This window comes from Gopherus evgoodei, chromosome 10 (genome assembly GCF_007399415.2).
Source record: "Gopherus evgoodei ecotype Sinaloan lineage chromosome 10, rGopEvg1_v1.p, whole genome shotgun sequence".
Lineage (NCBI taxonomy): Eukaryota > Metazoa > Chordata > Testudines > Testudinidae > Gopherus > Gopherus evgoodei.
In genome coordinates this window covers 77260911-77275904 of record NC_044331.1, presented here as the reverse complement: position 1 = coordinate 77275904, position 14994 = coordinate 77260911, and the positions used below count along the sequence as shown (strand labels likewise).

At 47.1% G+C, this 14994-nt stretch overlaps 1 protein-coding gene across 4 annotated transcripts in view; it reads left to right on the top strand.

Moving 5' to 3' along the window:
* RNF216 (ring finger protein 216) overlaps positions 1–14994 on the top strand; it is a 124081-nt gene that overhangs the window by 95358 nt on the left and 13729 nt on the right. For all 4 annotated transcript variants that reach the window (XM_030579137.1, XM_030579134.1, XM_030579135.1 and 1 more), the window contains one exon: positions 483–705. In XM_030579137.1, coding sequence (XP_030434997.1) covers positions 483–705 — 223 coding nt within the window. The remainder of the gene's footprint in view (positions 1–482; positions 706–14994) is intronic.

Below are 14994 nucleotides of genomic sequence, written 5' to 3'. Positions count from 1 at the left end.
TGGTAACCAAAGCAACAGCCAGACACAAGAGCTGGAGTTAGTGAATAACATTACTCAGTTTACTTTCCCTGCACCTTTATCTCCTTGACTTTATTTCTGTGCAGCCAAGTCAAGAATTCATGTGCCCTTTGACTTTGGTTTGAAATTGTTTCCAAGCCAGAGCTTAGCCCTGCTGCATTTTGGCTCACTTGGAAACCAGATGTAAGCCTGTAGAATGTAACCAGTGATTAACTTCCTTTCACTCAATTTGTTTTCTACTCATCAATTTGTTTTCTGCTCCAAATGCAGTTCAGCCCAGACCTCCTTGGAACAACACGAGGCTTTGGAGATGAAGTAGGGAGAAACAGGACTGTCTGAGAAGTGAGGGGGAAATTAGGGAAAGTACTATTGAGAGAGCTGGGTTCTCATTATTCACGCTGAGAATAGCCAAAGCAAACATACCACTTCCAATTTCTTTCCCTTTTACCCCTCTTATGTTGCAGAGAAGAAAAAATGACTGCAGCACGAATTAGAAAATGCCATAAGTGTGGGACTGGCCTAATTAAATCTGAGGGTTGCAACCGCATGTCCTGTCGTTGTGGTGCCCAGATGTGCTACCTCTGCCGAGCCTCCATTAATGGGTATGACCACTTCTGCCAACACCCTCGATCACCAGGGGCCCCTTGCCAGGATTGTGCAAAATGCTCTCTCTGGACCGACCCCACGGTAGGTAATTAACCAATCATGGAATATTGCAATCACTGTTGAGTATTAGTACCTTGTGTTAGGAGCTCTCCACCATAGGAACTCTCTGTTTACAGATCAGCATAGGTGCAGGTTTAAGACAGCACAACCATTTCCTTTCATCAGGGCCAGCCAAATTGCTCTGGTAAAGGACCCCCACTCCCTTTAACAAAGAAAACACTGAAAAACTTCTAGTAAAGATGGTTCTCCAATTGGGAATGCTAAGAACAATGATCATGGTATCTGGATAGCGGGACAGGCATGCAGCAAGGAGGAGTGAGTTGTGTATGTAGTACTTAGGGCAGCGGATGGGAGTTGGGATTCCAGGGATCTGTTCCCAGTTCTGTGTCTGGCTCCATGTTTGACTTTTGGGGAAATGGCTTGCTCTCTGTGCCTAATTACCAATCAGATATGGGTATCGTGACTCTGGGTGCAGATGGATGAGTGAATGTTTGTGAAGTGCCTGAAAGTCAAAGGTACAAAGTTATTGGTATAACGTATCAGTTATGTCCACTCTTGCTGCTTTTGGCAGGGCTTACATGGAGAAGGACTGGAGTGTAGTTCTAACATGGGAAGCTGTAATAGGTATAATAACCAGGGGAGTCACGTTCCTGAAGATCTTCATTTGTACAAAGCCAGAAAATGGGATGGGGGCAGAAGAAGGGAGTTGAGAGCTTCCTGCTGCCAGGAAGCAGCCTTAAAAGAGCAAAGCTGCAAGCCGGTTTTCCCCAGTATTTGCCTGAGCTTGACTGGTTCAAACTCTTAACCCTTGAAGGAGTAGCAGCACTAGGACCACAGTGGGTTACCAGAGCTTCACTGGTTCATCTTTATGCACCTCTTTGACTTCCTTACTCTGTGAACCGCCCTGCGTTGCTGCCATCCTTTAGGTGAACACCACACTGGCATCTCCACAGTCCCTCCCCTCTACCTGCAGGCTCTCAGGAGTTTCCAAAGAATTCTGAACCCAGCTAGGTTCAATCACCGGTTTAAATCCCCACCCCCCAAAAAAGTTGTCTTTTTCCTGACTTCTCCCAGCACTGAATAGTTTTTTTGCCCAGAACAAAGCCGGACAAAGAGCTAACTACACCTTTTCCCTGTGCCCCAGCCAGAGTACTTCTGATGCCTGTTCCTTCAGTGTCCAAACAATCTAATTCCACTGTTCCATTTCCCGTCAGGACATGATTCTGCAAGTCAGGAACAGAAAACATTCCTCATTCCCACATTGTATTCAGCAATGACATCTCTGCAGAGCCAGGGAGAACACGAGGGCATTCAAAAAGCTCATACTGTACTTAGAATAAAACAAAGAATATACTGTCATCCAGCCCTCTTCCTCTGTTTAATTAACCAGCGTGGCAAAGCAAAATTCCCACTCTCAGCTGGGAGGTGGCACTGCCAACTTTTTTGGATGACAAAGCATTGGCTGGCTGAGGAGTTGAAGCTGGGTGAGTTCTCCGTTCCGTGTGCACAGGGGTGCCATGAAACACATGGGACAGTGTAGGCTTTTAAACTGAAATTGTAAATGGATTTTTATGTATTAACTCCTTTTAAAAAAAAAAAATCAAAGAGAATAAGTGAAGGAGTTTCGGGCTAATTCAGCATTGTCCCCGCTCTGCTCTAGCATGAGGAGCAGGGGTATAAGGGAAAGAACAATACAGAGAAAGTGACCCAAGGTCAAGAAATGCAAGATGCAAGCTGAGTTGTGTATCTCATAAGGGGAAATCGAGAGAGGCAGAAGAACATCAGGAACCCTATCTGGGCTCCTATCCTCTGATTGATGGAGACCTCATTTCAGTGAATCGGTACCCTGCTCAGCACTGTGCCCCCTTGCTCCATGTCTGGACACCATTGTCATTTGTGTGTGTTCCTTCCACCCCTTTTCTGGGTAATCCTTTTTACTTTTTTCTTTCCTTTCTAACCCTCTTTATTCCTTAATCAACAGAAGGCTCCATGCTGCTTGGTATGGAGTTGGAGTGTCCATGGTAGGATCATAGCCCTTGTAAGCAAACTTAGTGCTAAGGGTACAGAAAGGAAAAGCTTCAGCTGCTTCCTGCATCTGCCACCCTGTGTGTGCGAGTGAGCATCTCCTGCCTGGCTATCAGTATTACGGAGTGCTGCAATCATGAAATGGACGAGTGCATTCAAGTGTGGCTTTTATTAGAGGCAGGCAGATCTAGAAGCAAACTGCTTTCTCCACCTTCACTGCTCTTTTTTGTCTATAAATGTTCACCCTGGACTAGTTCAGCATCTCCCTTCCCTCCACTACTTAGGTTAGGGCAAACAGAGTTACCACATTCTGGTTGTCTTATTAACAGAGCAAGAAATGGTAGCTATGGTGCAGGAGTCCACCTTGCACATTCATGAATATGCATTTTAATTTGCTGTTACATTGTGGGACAATTGATAGCCTTGGTGAAGAACCCATTATGGAGGTGCTGGTAGAGACCCCATAGTTAAGACCAATTTCTGTTTTGCCCTTAAAGCCAGGAATCTAACCTCTGTTTTGCGTGAAAAATACCATGTATCCTTCCCCAGACTTACAACACTCACTCTTTGAGTCTAAAATGAGTCTTCTGAGACTATACAAATGAATCTGTTAATTGGTTTGTTAAAAATTACCAGTAATTAAAAACTGAGTCCTTTAAAACATTTAGCATTTTCATTCTTTGTCCCAAATGATCTTACCAGAATAATGCAGGCACTTAAATCTTTCTGTATAGTCAAAATAATTTAAATTTGGTCCACAGGAATATTTTAAAAGATTACGTTGTAACTAAGCTTAGTTATTATTGATTGTATCTAATGGTTATGGTTCTATAAGTTACAGACAAGCTCAGGCAACTACTAAGTGTGGGGCCATTGTGACACATGGGATAATTTAACCAATCATCACCTCTGCAGCTAATTTGCATTCAACAATTCTGTTAGTTGTCATGAGTTAGGGATATGAGGGAGATTGGACTCACATGCCAACAGCTCTCATTGGTAGACTGCTTGGCCCAGCTGTCACTTCAGATGTTCTGTGGCTACATGCTAGCTTGAAAGGCTTTCCGTGGTACTGCAGCCTCTATTCCATTGCACACTTAAGCCATGCTGCCAGGGGAGTCCTTAAAGCACAGAGTCATTGGGATTCTAGTTCCCTGTCCCACCCGGCACATACTGCTGGTTTTACTGAGGCCACCCTCTAAGCCCATAAATCAGTTGCAAATTATGGGCCAGATTTTACCAGTATGCTCGGCTGGTCTGTGCTGATCTGATGATGCGACCCAGCTGTAAACCGAAATGACTCATGGAGTTTGACTGTTTTGGTGAACCAGTGAATCTGCCCTCAGGAGCTGAAAAATTCTAAAATGTTTGTTTAATATTACCTATCTTCAAATTATTTGAAATATTGCATGGTAGCCATTACGGTGAGTTTCTTGTTTTGGGGTTATAACATTATCAAACACTTAGGGAATTCCCAGACACACTGTGTTAAGCTGGAGTTAAAGTTGAGAGTGTGCTTGAGTAACTTAAGGCGAAAATCATTCCACAGACATTGCAGTTATCCCCAAATCAAGCATTATAAACAGAGGAAATTCAGAGTTAAGCTTATACATAAAAAAAACTCCAGACATATTAAGGTAAGATGTACAATTAAGGCACTCAAACAACTTTAACTCTGCTGGGGGGGGGGAGGACTCTTTCTAAAAAAAACAATTTAGTCTAATGCGGGACCACAAACTCTAAAATACCTTAGTCATAATACTGTGGTTATTGCATATCATCCACTCAGGCCCTTCAAAACTGAATGGCTGCTATTTTAATAACTCTGCATCTCTTTGTGTGACAAATCTGAGGAACTGTCGGAGGTTTTGGAACAAATTGATAAAGCAAACAGTAGTAAGTCACCAGGACCAGATGGTATTCACCCAAGAGGTCTGAAGGAACTCAGATATGAAATTGCAGGACTACTAACTCTGGTATGTAACCTATTGCTTAAATCAGTCTCTGTACCAGATGACTGGTGGACAGCTAATGTGATGCCATTTTTTTTCTTTTTCAAAAAGGCTCTAGAGGTGATCCTGGCAATTAGACTGGTAAGCCTTACTTCAATGCCAGGCAAATTGGTTGAAACTATAGTAAAGAACAGAATTATCAGACACATAGACGAACATGATATGTTAGGGAAGAGTCAACGTGGCCTCTGTAAAAGGAAATCACGCCTCTCCACTCTATTAGAATTCTTGGAGGGTGTCTCACAATGCATAGTCAACCTGTGGAACTTGTTGCAAGGAGATGTTTTATGAAGGCCAAAAGTATAACTGGGTTAAAAAAAGAATTAGATAAGTTCATAGAGGATAGGTCCATCCATGACTATTAGTCATGATGGTCAGAGACACAACCCCATGCTTTGGGTATCCCTAAACACCTGACTGCTAGAAGCTGGTACTGGATGACAGGGGGTGGATCACTTGATGCCTTTTTCTGTTCACTCCTTCGGAAACATCTGGCACTGGTCACTGTCAGAAGACGGCATACTGGGCTAGATGGACCATAGGTCTGACCCACTATGGCCATTGTTATGTTCTTATGCCAGTGTGTTCTCTAGCAGCACCCCCCTCTTCCTGCAGTACTGCATCTACCCTGTCCCCTTTATGACGCAGAACTGCCTTTGTCCCCCTTTCCTGTTGCATGAAGGAACACACAAGAAATAGTCTGCGCCTGGTGCTCCTCAGGCTCTCCACAGCTGATCTGGGAATGATTTGAAACCAAAACCTTTAATCCTTTGGAAGTCTCTTTCATGAAATCATTTCAAGTTTATTAATAACGGCTGTGAACACACATACATGGAAAAGAGAAAGCATTAAAAAAACCCAGAAACGGAGGCCCTGGTGGATAAACTCATTCAGAGTCATTTTTCTAAAGCAAAAAAACTCAACCCAGAAAAAATAAGTGGGTCTGTCCTTTCTCCTTTCGCATGAGGCTGGCAGACATTTTACTGTGACGTTCGGTAATTAAAGATGGTGCAAAAAACCCTGTAGATAAAACAGTGATTTTGAAAAGCTTCATTGATAGCATAAAATAGATTCTGTTTTGGGAGCTGTGGTTGGGATTTAGCCTCTGTGACTTGTGAATCTTTCCTTTATCCTTTGACACTGCAGTTTCTCTTCCCTAATGTTTTTGGCTTCACTGTGTGCATGCACGGGGCTGCTGAGGCAGTCGATGCGTGTGTTCTCTTCCTCCTCAAAAGCATTGTCAGAATTTGCTTTCCGTGTGTTGCAATGAAAATGTGCTTTCCCTTGCAACTGAAGCGAACCTAGCTCTTCATTTAATCTCTCCACGAATCTGCCACGAGCGCTAAGTCAGAGCCATCCTCTTCTTCTTCCGTGCTTGGCGTAATGCTTTGTGCATTCCTCTGAACTCAAAGGGGAGGCACCTGAAAGAAAGAAATTTCTTTCTCTAAGATGTAACCAGATCCTTCCCTTGTTTTTGGAACCCCTCCTTAAAGTAGAAAACCTGTCAGCTAATGGTCCGGTACTCTTCTTTGTTCTGCTCTGTGTCACATGTCTTTCATTTGACTGGTAGAACTTGGTGAGACGCTGTTTGCATACCCATGTATTGGATTTGGGGCCAGATCTAAGGGCTAGTCTACACGGGCAACGTTAAAGCACTGCCGCCACAGCGCTTTAACGTGGCTTGTGTAGTTGCAGCAGAGCTCTGGGAGAGAAACCACCTCCACGAGGAGTGTGGCTCCCAGCTCTGGCGCATTGTCTACACTAGCGCTTTACAGCTAGTAAACTCGGGGGCGTTTTTTTTCATAACCCTGAGCAAGAAAGTTGCAGCGCTGTAAAGTGCCAGTGTAAACAAGCCTTTAGTCTTCTCTTGCCATTGAAAATGCAGAGTATTTTAATAGGTCTTGAGCAACCTTGTGATGTGGTATCTGCGGTCAGGGCCTAATCGCTTTTCGCTTGGCCCCTACTTATATTTCATATATAAGAGACTTTTGTATAAGAGGACCAAGGTAAGCAAAGTCCCCCCCCCACCACCACCATCACGGAAAGGGATCTTATGCCTATGTGATCTCAATGTGTGAATCCTGCTTGGTGCTGTAGGGGAGGCCAAGATAATCCTAGATTTCCTACTATTAACAAGCCCAAGGGGACAGGATGATTTCTTGTTCCTATGAACTTGGTGTGATCATCCTGAATCTGTGCAGCTCGTGAACAGACAGACTGGAATTATTGGCTGATGATTAATTTTTAGTCTCATTAAATCTGTTGGGATGTATAAAACTGATAGACAATACAAATTGTGCTTGCTGCTTTACTTGGAGGCACATCATGTTTTTAACATGGTTTTGTTGGCACCCAAGGATTAGTCCTTCTAACCTCCTCCCTGGTCTTGACTACTAATCCGGTAAAACTCTGCAAGTACAGTAAGGGTGCAGAATCTTAACCTTCTGGTTACTTTGTTGGGGAAAGGGAGGGCTCCTTGTCAATGATTGTAAATAGTTTTTGTCGTGTCTGGAAACATTGGGATCATCTTTTGGCTTCACCTAATTAACACTAGCAATTATAGGCTCACAAAAATTGCCAGATCAGATTAGTGGTTCATATAGTTCAGTATCCTGTCTCAAACAATGGCCAGTACCAGATGCTGTAGAAGAAGATGCAAGAAATGCTGCAGTAAGCAGTTAAGAAGAAATTCCTTATGGGCAAGTCATTCCATAATTCCCTGCATTTAGAGGTTGCCTTATGCCCAGAAGCAGGGGAGTTTATATCCTTTCTAGAACTCTCATTCTTTTAATCCTTCCAATTAGAACTCTGGATGTTCTTGTTATCCATGCAAATGTCCAGTACTGTTTTCATTCCCCAAACTGTTGCTGTCAGTTATTGTTGTAATGAGCTCCACTTAAGTCTGTAGTGTGGAAAATTATTTGTTCATGTCTGCAAAATGATGCTCAGAAACTGCCTACTCCTCACAGAAACCCTGTGTGACAGATTAGTGTACGTCTGGATTGTCTCCATCATTCTGCAAACTCTTACGTTTTATTAACATCATTTTGCTTCTAAAATGCACCGTGCCTTCCTTTTTTAACCTCCTTGTTGGACTGGGTTATCCAGTAGATGTTATCAGGGTCTCTCTCTGCCCACTGGGAGAGCGGTCAGGAGTCATTAACCTGGTTGGTCTTACAGTCAAATGGAAGCACCTTAAAACAATCAGCTAGCTGCAGCCAAGGGGCACCAGTTTTCCCAGTGTGGACTTCAAGTGGGCTGTAACAAAGAAATAAATCAACTGACAATGGATTTGAAGCTCCTTGGTGAGGGGAGGTGAAGGGGGAATGGAACTTTTATAAAAGGGAGATGCTCTTGCTTACCGGAACAAGAAGGCATGACTGAGTGGGGGAAAGAGAGGTCCTGGAACCCTGAAAGGACTAACCAAACCACAAACGGTTTTCTGAGCGGTGAGGACACTGGAGGGAGAGATTTGAATGCATATGTTTGGTTCTTCCATAGATCTATGTATCTCACGTGCTTAGTCTATGTAAAGAGTGTTTGATTTAGAAATTCCTTTGCAAAGTCTGTGCATCCATTGCTTTAACTGTCACATAGTCTTTGAAGGATGAAATAGTAATTCGAAGGGTCCAGCTCTGGGGAGCATGTTGTTGCTACTGGGGAGATTTGAGATGACAAGCGTTCACTTCAGGGCCTAGGCAATTGGACTGTGGAGTCCAGTTTCCCAGGAAAGAATGTTAGATAGAGGTTCTGCACCCCGAGAGTGTGCTTAGAGGCCTAGAGACATTGCTTCTGACCCTGCAAGATTAAAATCAGGTGGGATCCAGCAACCTGGTGAGCACAAAGGGAAGCTCATCCAGGGCTGTAACCTCCTATGGGAAGTTTAGTGCCAAGCCACCTTTTTAAATAAAATAGATTGTTACTGCTTGCTTCACGCACGGCTTCTATCAATACTCGTTCCAGCATCAGTGTAGCTTCTGTTTTGCTATTTCCATGAAGTGCTGCAGTTCAGGTACAAGCAGAATGGCTAAATTTCCAACCCTGTGTACTGCTGCAAAACTTACTGGTATTTATATCACTCCGTTTAAGAACTAAAGAGGACTGATCAATCTGTGTATAAGCTACAAATAGGAAAAGGGGGGAAATCTATTGAACGCCTGCTGCCCCAGTCAATAAATGCCCAAAGGAAGTATCTCCATTGCAGAAGGTAATCAATAAACCATGCTGGAACATCACACCTGAAGCTGCAGCGCATGTTTTTTCAGAGCAAAGAACAGCTGCAGGTGAATCACTAGTGCAAACTGTTCTTGGGTTTTTGGGGAGGTAGAAGTTGAGGTGGGGGGAATAGCTTTGCCTACAGTCTTTATTTGATTATCAGGGGATCATGGAATAGCTTCTGCTTTAAGGGAATAGCAGTAAAATGTGAAAACATTCCTCTTACAAGTGGTGGTTATTTACAGCACTAAGATCTCTGGAGTAAGAACTGGGGTTTTTCAGATTTTAATTCTGACCTGTAACTGCACATATAACAGTCAGCGCTTTTTGGTGTTAACTTTCCTCCACAAGAATGTTCTAAAGTCTCTTTTATTGCTCTCACATTGCATCGTTTTTGTGCCTCAGTATTCCAGCTGGTATGCATTTTTCTTAAATACTGACAGTAATTAAACCCCATTAAGCACTTGCCAAATCTAATGTTTTAATGCAGGGTTTTTATTTTAAGTGGGAAAGTGTGTTTTATTGGCTTTTTTTTTTTTTTTTGGATACACTTACATTAGTAGACGTCACTCTTCTAGAAGATGGATGCAAAATGGTTCTAGGCTGAGGCTTTGCAGTGCACAAAATGTGGAATTAATTATAAATATTCCTGAAATTTGGATTTCACAATGGAAAAGTTGACTGCTTCATTGTTGCCCGACTGCTTCAGAATTCAGCAGCTAACTTGTTAAGCAGTGTTTCTTTCTGGGAGCATATTAAACCTGTGCTCTATGACCTGCACTTGGCTGCCTTTGGGTTTCTGGATTGATCTTCAGATGTTGCTTTTGATCTATAAAACCCAAGTGGGCTGGGGCCTACCTACCTAAGAGATTCCATCTCTCCCTGTGCTGTGATGCTGCAGTTGCGGTCAGCTGAGGTTCTGAACAGAAGCCCCTTCCATATAAGAGAGGGTGTGGCTGGCAGAGTGTTCTTCAAGCCTCTGGAACTCGCTTCTTCCCCCGGGTCTGTAACAACTGGAGTTTGTTAGTCTCCAGGTGTGCTGTAAGGCCTACCTTTTCTCTGTGGCCATGTCTACATCTAAAATTTTGCAGCGCTGGTTGTTACAGCTGTATTAGTACAGCTGTATAGGGCCAGCGCTGCAGAGTGGCCACACTTACAGCAAACAGCGCTGCAAGTGGTGTTAGATGTGGCCACACTGCAGCGCTGTTGGGCGGCTTCAAGAGGGGTTCCGGGACGAGAGAGCAAACCGGGAAAGGAAACCAGCTTCCCCGCGGTTTGCTCTCTCGGTCCCGGAGCCAGCCAGCAAACCGCAGGGAAGGAGACCTGCTTGCTCGGGGTTCCGGGACCGAGAGAGCAAACCGGGAACGCCGCGGTTTGCTCTCTCGGTCCCGGAGCCAGCCAGCAAACCGCAGGGAAGGAGACCTGCTTGCTCGGGGTTCCGGGACCGAGAGAGCAAACCGGGAACGCCGCGGTTTGCTCTCTCGGTCCCGGAGCCAGCCAGCAAACCGCAGGGAAGGAGACCTGCTTGCTCGGGGTTCCGGGACCGAGAGAGCAAACCGGGAACGCCGCGGTTTGCTCTCTCGGTCCCGGAGCCAGCCAGCAAACCGCAGGGAAGGAGACCTGCTTGCTCGGGGTTCCGGGACCGAGAGAGCAAACCAGGAACGCCGCGGTTTGCTCTCTCGGTCCCGGAGCCAGCCAGCAAACCGCAGGGAAGGAGACCTGCTTGCTCGGGGTTCCGGGACCGAGAGAGCAAACCGGGAACGCCGCGGTTTGCTCTCTCGGTCCCGGAGCCAGCCAGCAAACCGCAGGGAAGGAGACCTGCTTGCTCGGGGTTCCGGGACCGAGAGAGCAAACCGCGGGGAAGCTGGTTTCCTTTCCCGGTTTGCTCTCTCGGTCCCGGAACCCCGAGCAAGCAGATCTCCTTCCCTGCGGTTTGCTGGCTGGCTCCGGGACCGAGAGAGCAAACCGCGGCGAAGCTGGTTTCCTTTCCCGGTTTGCTCTCTCGGTCCCGGAACCCCGAGCAAGCAGGTCTCCTTCCCTGCGGTTTGCTGGCTGGCTCCGGGACCGAGAGAGCAAACCGCGGCGTTCCCGGTTTGCTCTCTCGGTCCCGGAACCCCGAGCAAGCAGGTCTCCTTCCCTGCGGTTTGCTGGCTGGCTCCGGGACCGAGAGAGCAAACCGGGAAAGGAAACCAGCTTGATTACCAGAGGCTTCCTCCTTCCACGGAGGTCAAGAAAAGCGCTGGTAACTGTCTACATTGGATTACCAGCGCTGGATCACCAGCGCTGGATCCTCTACACCCGAGACAAAACGGGAGTACGGCCAGCGCTGCAAACAGGGAGTTGCAGCGCTGGTGGTGCCCTGCAGATGTGTACACCTTCAAAGTTGCAGCGCTGTAACTCCCTCACCAGCGCTGCAACTTTCTGATGTAGACAAGCCCTGTGTCTCCTGAGGAAGTGGGTTGTAGAGAGAGCTGCTGCAGGACTCTGGGCATTGTGTGCAAGTTAATTTTCAATTGATGGTGTTGCTGTGTATTTGATCTGGGGGAATTCACAGGTCTATTTTAATGTACTTAAATGAAAAAGTCTATCTCTGAGCATTGCACGAATACACTATGACACAGTCTAAATATTGCCCTGGTAGTGCATGAATACACTATTACATAAGCTAAATATTGCCCTGGTAGTGCATGAATACGCTATTACATAGGCTAAATATTGCCCTGGTAGCCTGTCACGGAGTCCCCGGGCGATGCTCTGGAACTGCTCCCCACCAAGCCAGTCAGGACTTTGGGGAGCCTCCTCTCTCTTGGAGCAGACTTGTTCAGGGCAAGAAGCTCACACAGCTTCACCTCCTGGGTCTCTCCTTGGAGCATTCAGCATCCTCTGCCCCTCCGTGCGCTTCCCACAGCGAGTCCACCCCAGCGGGGTCCTGAGGAAGCCACCGGGTTCTGCACCCCCACCTTGCAGTCAGACGTGACTCTCAGCCAGCCAGTAACACAGAGGTTTATTCGATGACAGGAACAGGGTCTAAAACAGACCTTGTAGATACAGCGAACCGGACCCCTCTGCTGGGTCCATTCTGGGGGGCAGTGAGCCAGACCCCCAGGTCTGCCCTCCACCCTTGACCCCAGCCAGCTCCAGACTAACAACCCCTCCCAGCCCCTCCTCTCTCCTCAGCCCCTTTCCCGGGCCAGGAGGTCACCTGATCCCTTTGTCTCCAACACCTTCAGCTGGCACCTTTGCAGGGGAGGGGCCCAGGCCATCAGTTGCTAGGAGACAGAGTGTCAGGCATTTAGGTGCACTGGCCCTTTGCTCTGCCAGATACTTAAGAACTGCCATGGGGACACTGAGGCACCAACACAGTACTCAGAGAAAACATTAAGAACATTCCCAGTTCGTCACATCGCCCTAATGGTCTAATTGGCAATTGAGGCAGAGAATAACAGTCAGGGGCAGCTCTAGGTATTTTGCTGCCCCAAGCATGGCAGGCAGGCTGCCTTCAGCGGCTTGCCTGCGGGAGGTCCCTGGTCCCACGGATTCAGCGGCATGCCTGCAGGAGGTCCACTGAAGCCACGGGACCAGCGAACCCTCTGCAGGCATGCCGCCGAAGGCAACCTGCCTGCCATCTTTGCGGCAACTGGCAGAGCTCCCCCCGTGGCTTGCCGCCCCAGGCATGCCCTTGGTGTGCTTGTGCCTGGAGCCGCCCCTGATAACAGTGGTATAGTGGCTAGTTATTTACCCAAACTGCAGTAGTTTAAATTGTTTTAGTCTTGACCCCAAAGTTGAATCTCTGTAGTAGGGTCTCCTAGCAGAGGGAACTTGCACTGTTGATGTATCCACTTCAGATGTCCTCCACGGAATTGAGCTACTGTGACCAGAGTGTCCGCAGAATCCACAATGTACACAGAAATTATACAAGTCAGCAGGGCTTTGGGATTGTCATTAAGTGACATAAAAAGCATTCTTTGCTCAGAAGGTAGGAATCTCCTAAAGATTAATCTTTCCTTGCTGAATGGTTTTAAAACTGCATCATGTACATCAGGGGTCCATGGGCCCTTTCAAGAGGGCTGCAGGGCCCCGTGGCTGAAACCCAGAGCCCGATCCCTGGCGCCCCCTGTGAGGCAGAAACCCTGAGCCCATGGGCAGAGTTGGGGACATGGAGGGCATTGGTGCCCCCCCCTCGCCTTCCCAAACAATGGTGCAAAAGCATGGCAGTCCCAGAGGAAGTCCCATCTCCTCTCCCTGCCCCCCGGCCAGGTCGGAGGCAGGAAGCCAGGCAGTGCGTGGCTGGTGCCATGGAGCAGGCAGCGGCAGCATTCCCTCATCTCCTGCTTGTGGCAGCCCGGGTTGAAGCTCCTCCTTCAGCTCCCAGCCCCCTTCATTCCTGCAGAGGCAGCCAGTAAGATCTGCCCAGGTGGGGGGACCTGGCTCTGTGGCTAGCAGACCCCTCCAGGAACAGGGATGGCAGGGGAACCCTCCCAGCACACAGCCCCTAATACCCCTCTCCTGCACCCTGAGCTACCTCACTGCCTGCACACAGCTACACCATGAGCTATCTCCTGTCTGCACACAGCCCCTCGCCAGCCCCTCCCTGCACCCATAGGCACCCTCTATGTGCACACAGCCCCAGCTACCCCTCCCTGCACCTTGTGGTACCCCCCCTGCCTGCATACAGCCCCTAGCTATCCCCTCCATGCACCCTAAGCTGTTTTCAAGCTTTTTAAGCCGTCCCCCACATTTGAGTTATAATTTTGGGTTGTGCCGCTGCTCCCCTCCCCCCCCCGCCCCGGGACAGGCTGGGTGGCCTGCTGAGGTGAGTCGGGGTGTGGAGATGGCGCTCCCTCCCCGGACCACACCATGTGGAGGTGGCTCAAGCCCCTCCCCTGCCAATAGAAGTCAAACTATGCCTATGCCCGAGGCCCCACATGCCTGCAGGGCCTTGGAGTTTTTATAGCATGTCGAGCAGGGGGGCCTCAGAGAGAGAGGTTGAGAACCTCAGATGTACGGGGCAGGAGCAAGCTCTTCCAGGGGGAGCATTCCATGGGTTTATCCCCAAACTCTTATCAGAGAGCTGGTCTGCAGAAGAATGGCTCCTATCAATTGCTTGTTGTTAGGGGTGGGTGTGTTGCTTAGGATAGAAGAAGGTGCAGGCTATACCTTTTTGTGGGGGTGGAGGGCAGGGTAAGGTTAGCAGAAATAGTGACCTTATCCTTGTATACACACTTTCAGATGCAGCTGTTCCAAGAAGTGGAAATACTGTGGTTGAAACAGCTATTTCAATAGTATTTTAACCCAGCTGAAAATGGAAAATACTGAAAGCTTGAGAATTGTAGGCCAGAGATTAAGATAAAAACTCAACACTGGATATGCCTCTGAACTCTGTTTACCTATTCCTAACTATACATTGTGTTCTGTGACTCTCCCAGCCAGGGAAAATAGCAGTCTGGTATCTGTAGTTCAGCCTCAGAGGGTAATTAGAAGCTTGTGCATGATTTATGGTAAGCTTATTCCATAGAATAGCTGGGCTTCAGCACTTTCATGGCTATATGTAGACTATCATTAACAATCCATGGAAGTAGCCCCTTTGAAAAAGTGTTTAGGAAAGACTTAAATTTAACCACTGACTCAGAAGAATAATCAAAGAGGGGGAAGGAATCAGGCTTGATGGCTTTCTTCAGATTAGGATAAGGTTTCCCAGAGACAATTATGTTATCTTCTCTCCCGCCCGCCCAGGAACACACCGTGAAGACACTTAGCCACCATTGCTGCTAGACATGTACTGGGCAACTAGCTCTGAATCAGGAAGCTGGCAAAACTTACAATCACTTTTATACGTACACACTCATAACATATTTCACAGGAGTGTCCCAGAGCACTTTCCAAAATACAAGACATTTTCCACATTAAAAATTTGTAAGAAGAAATGTATGGGTTTTGCAGTAATGGAAATAAGATGGATAGAATTAACTAGAGCCAGGCATATTGTGAGGCACCCACTGTTTAAATTCCCCATATATCCAACTGCAATCTCTTTACCAGTTCAAGAGAACATAACTTT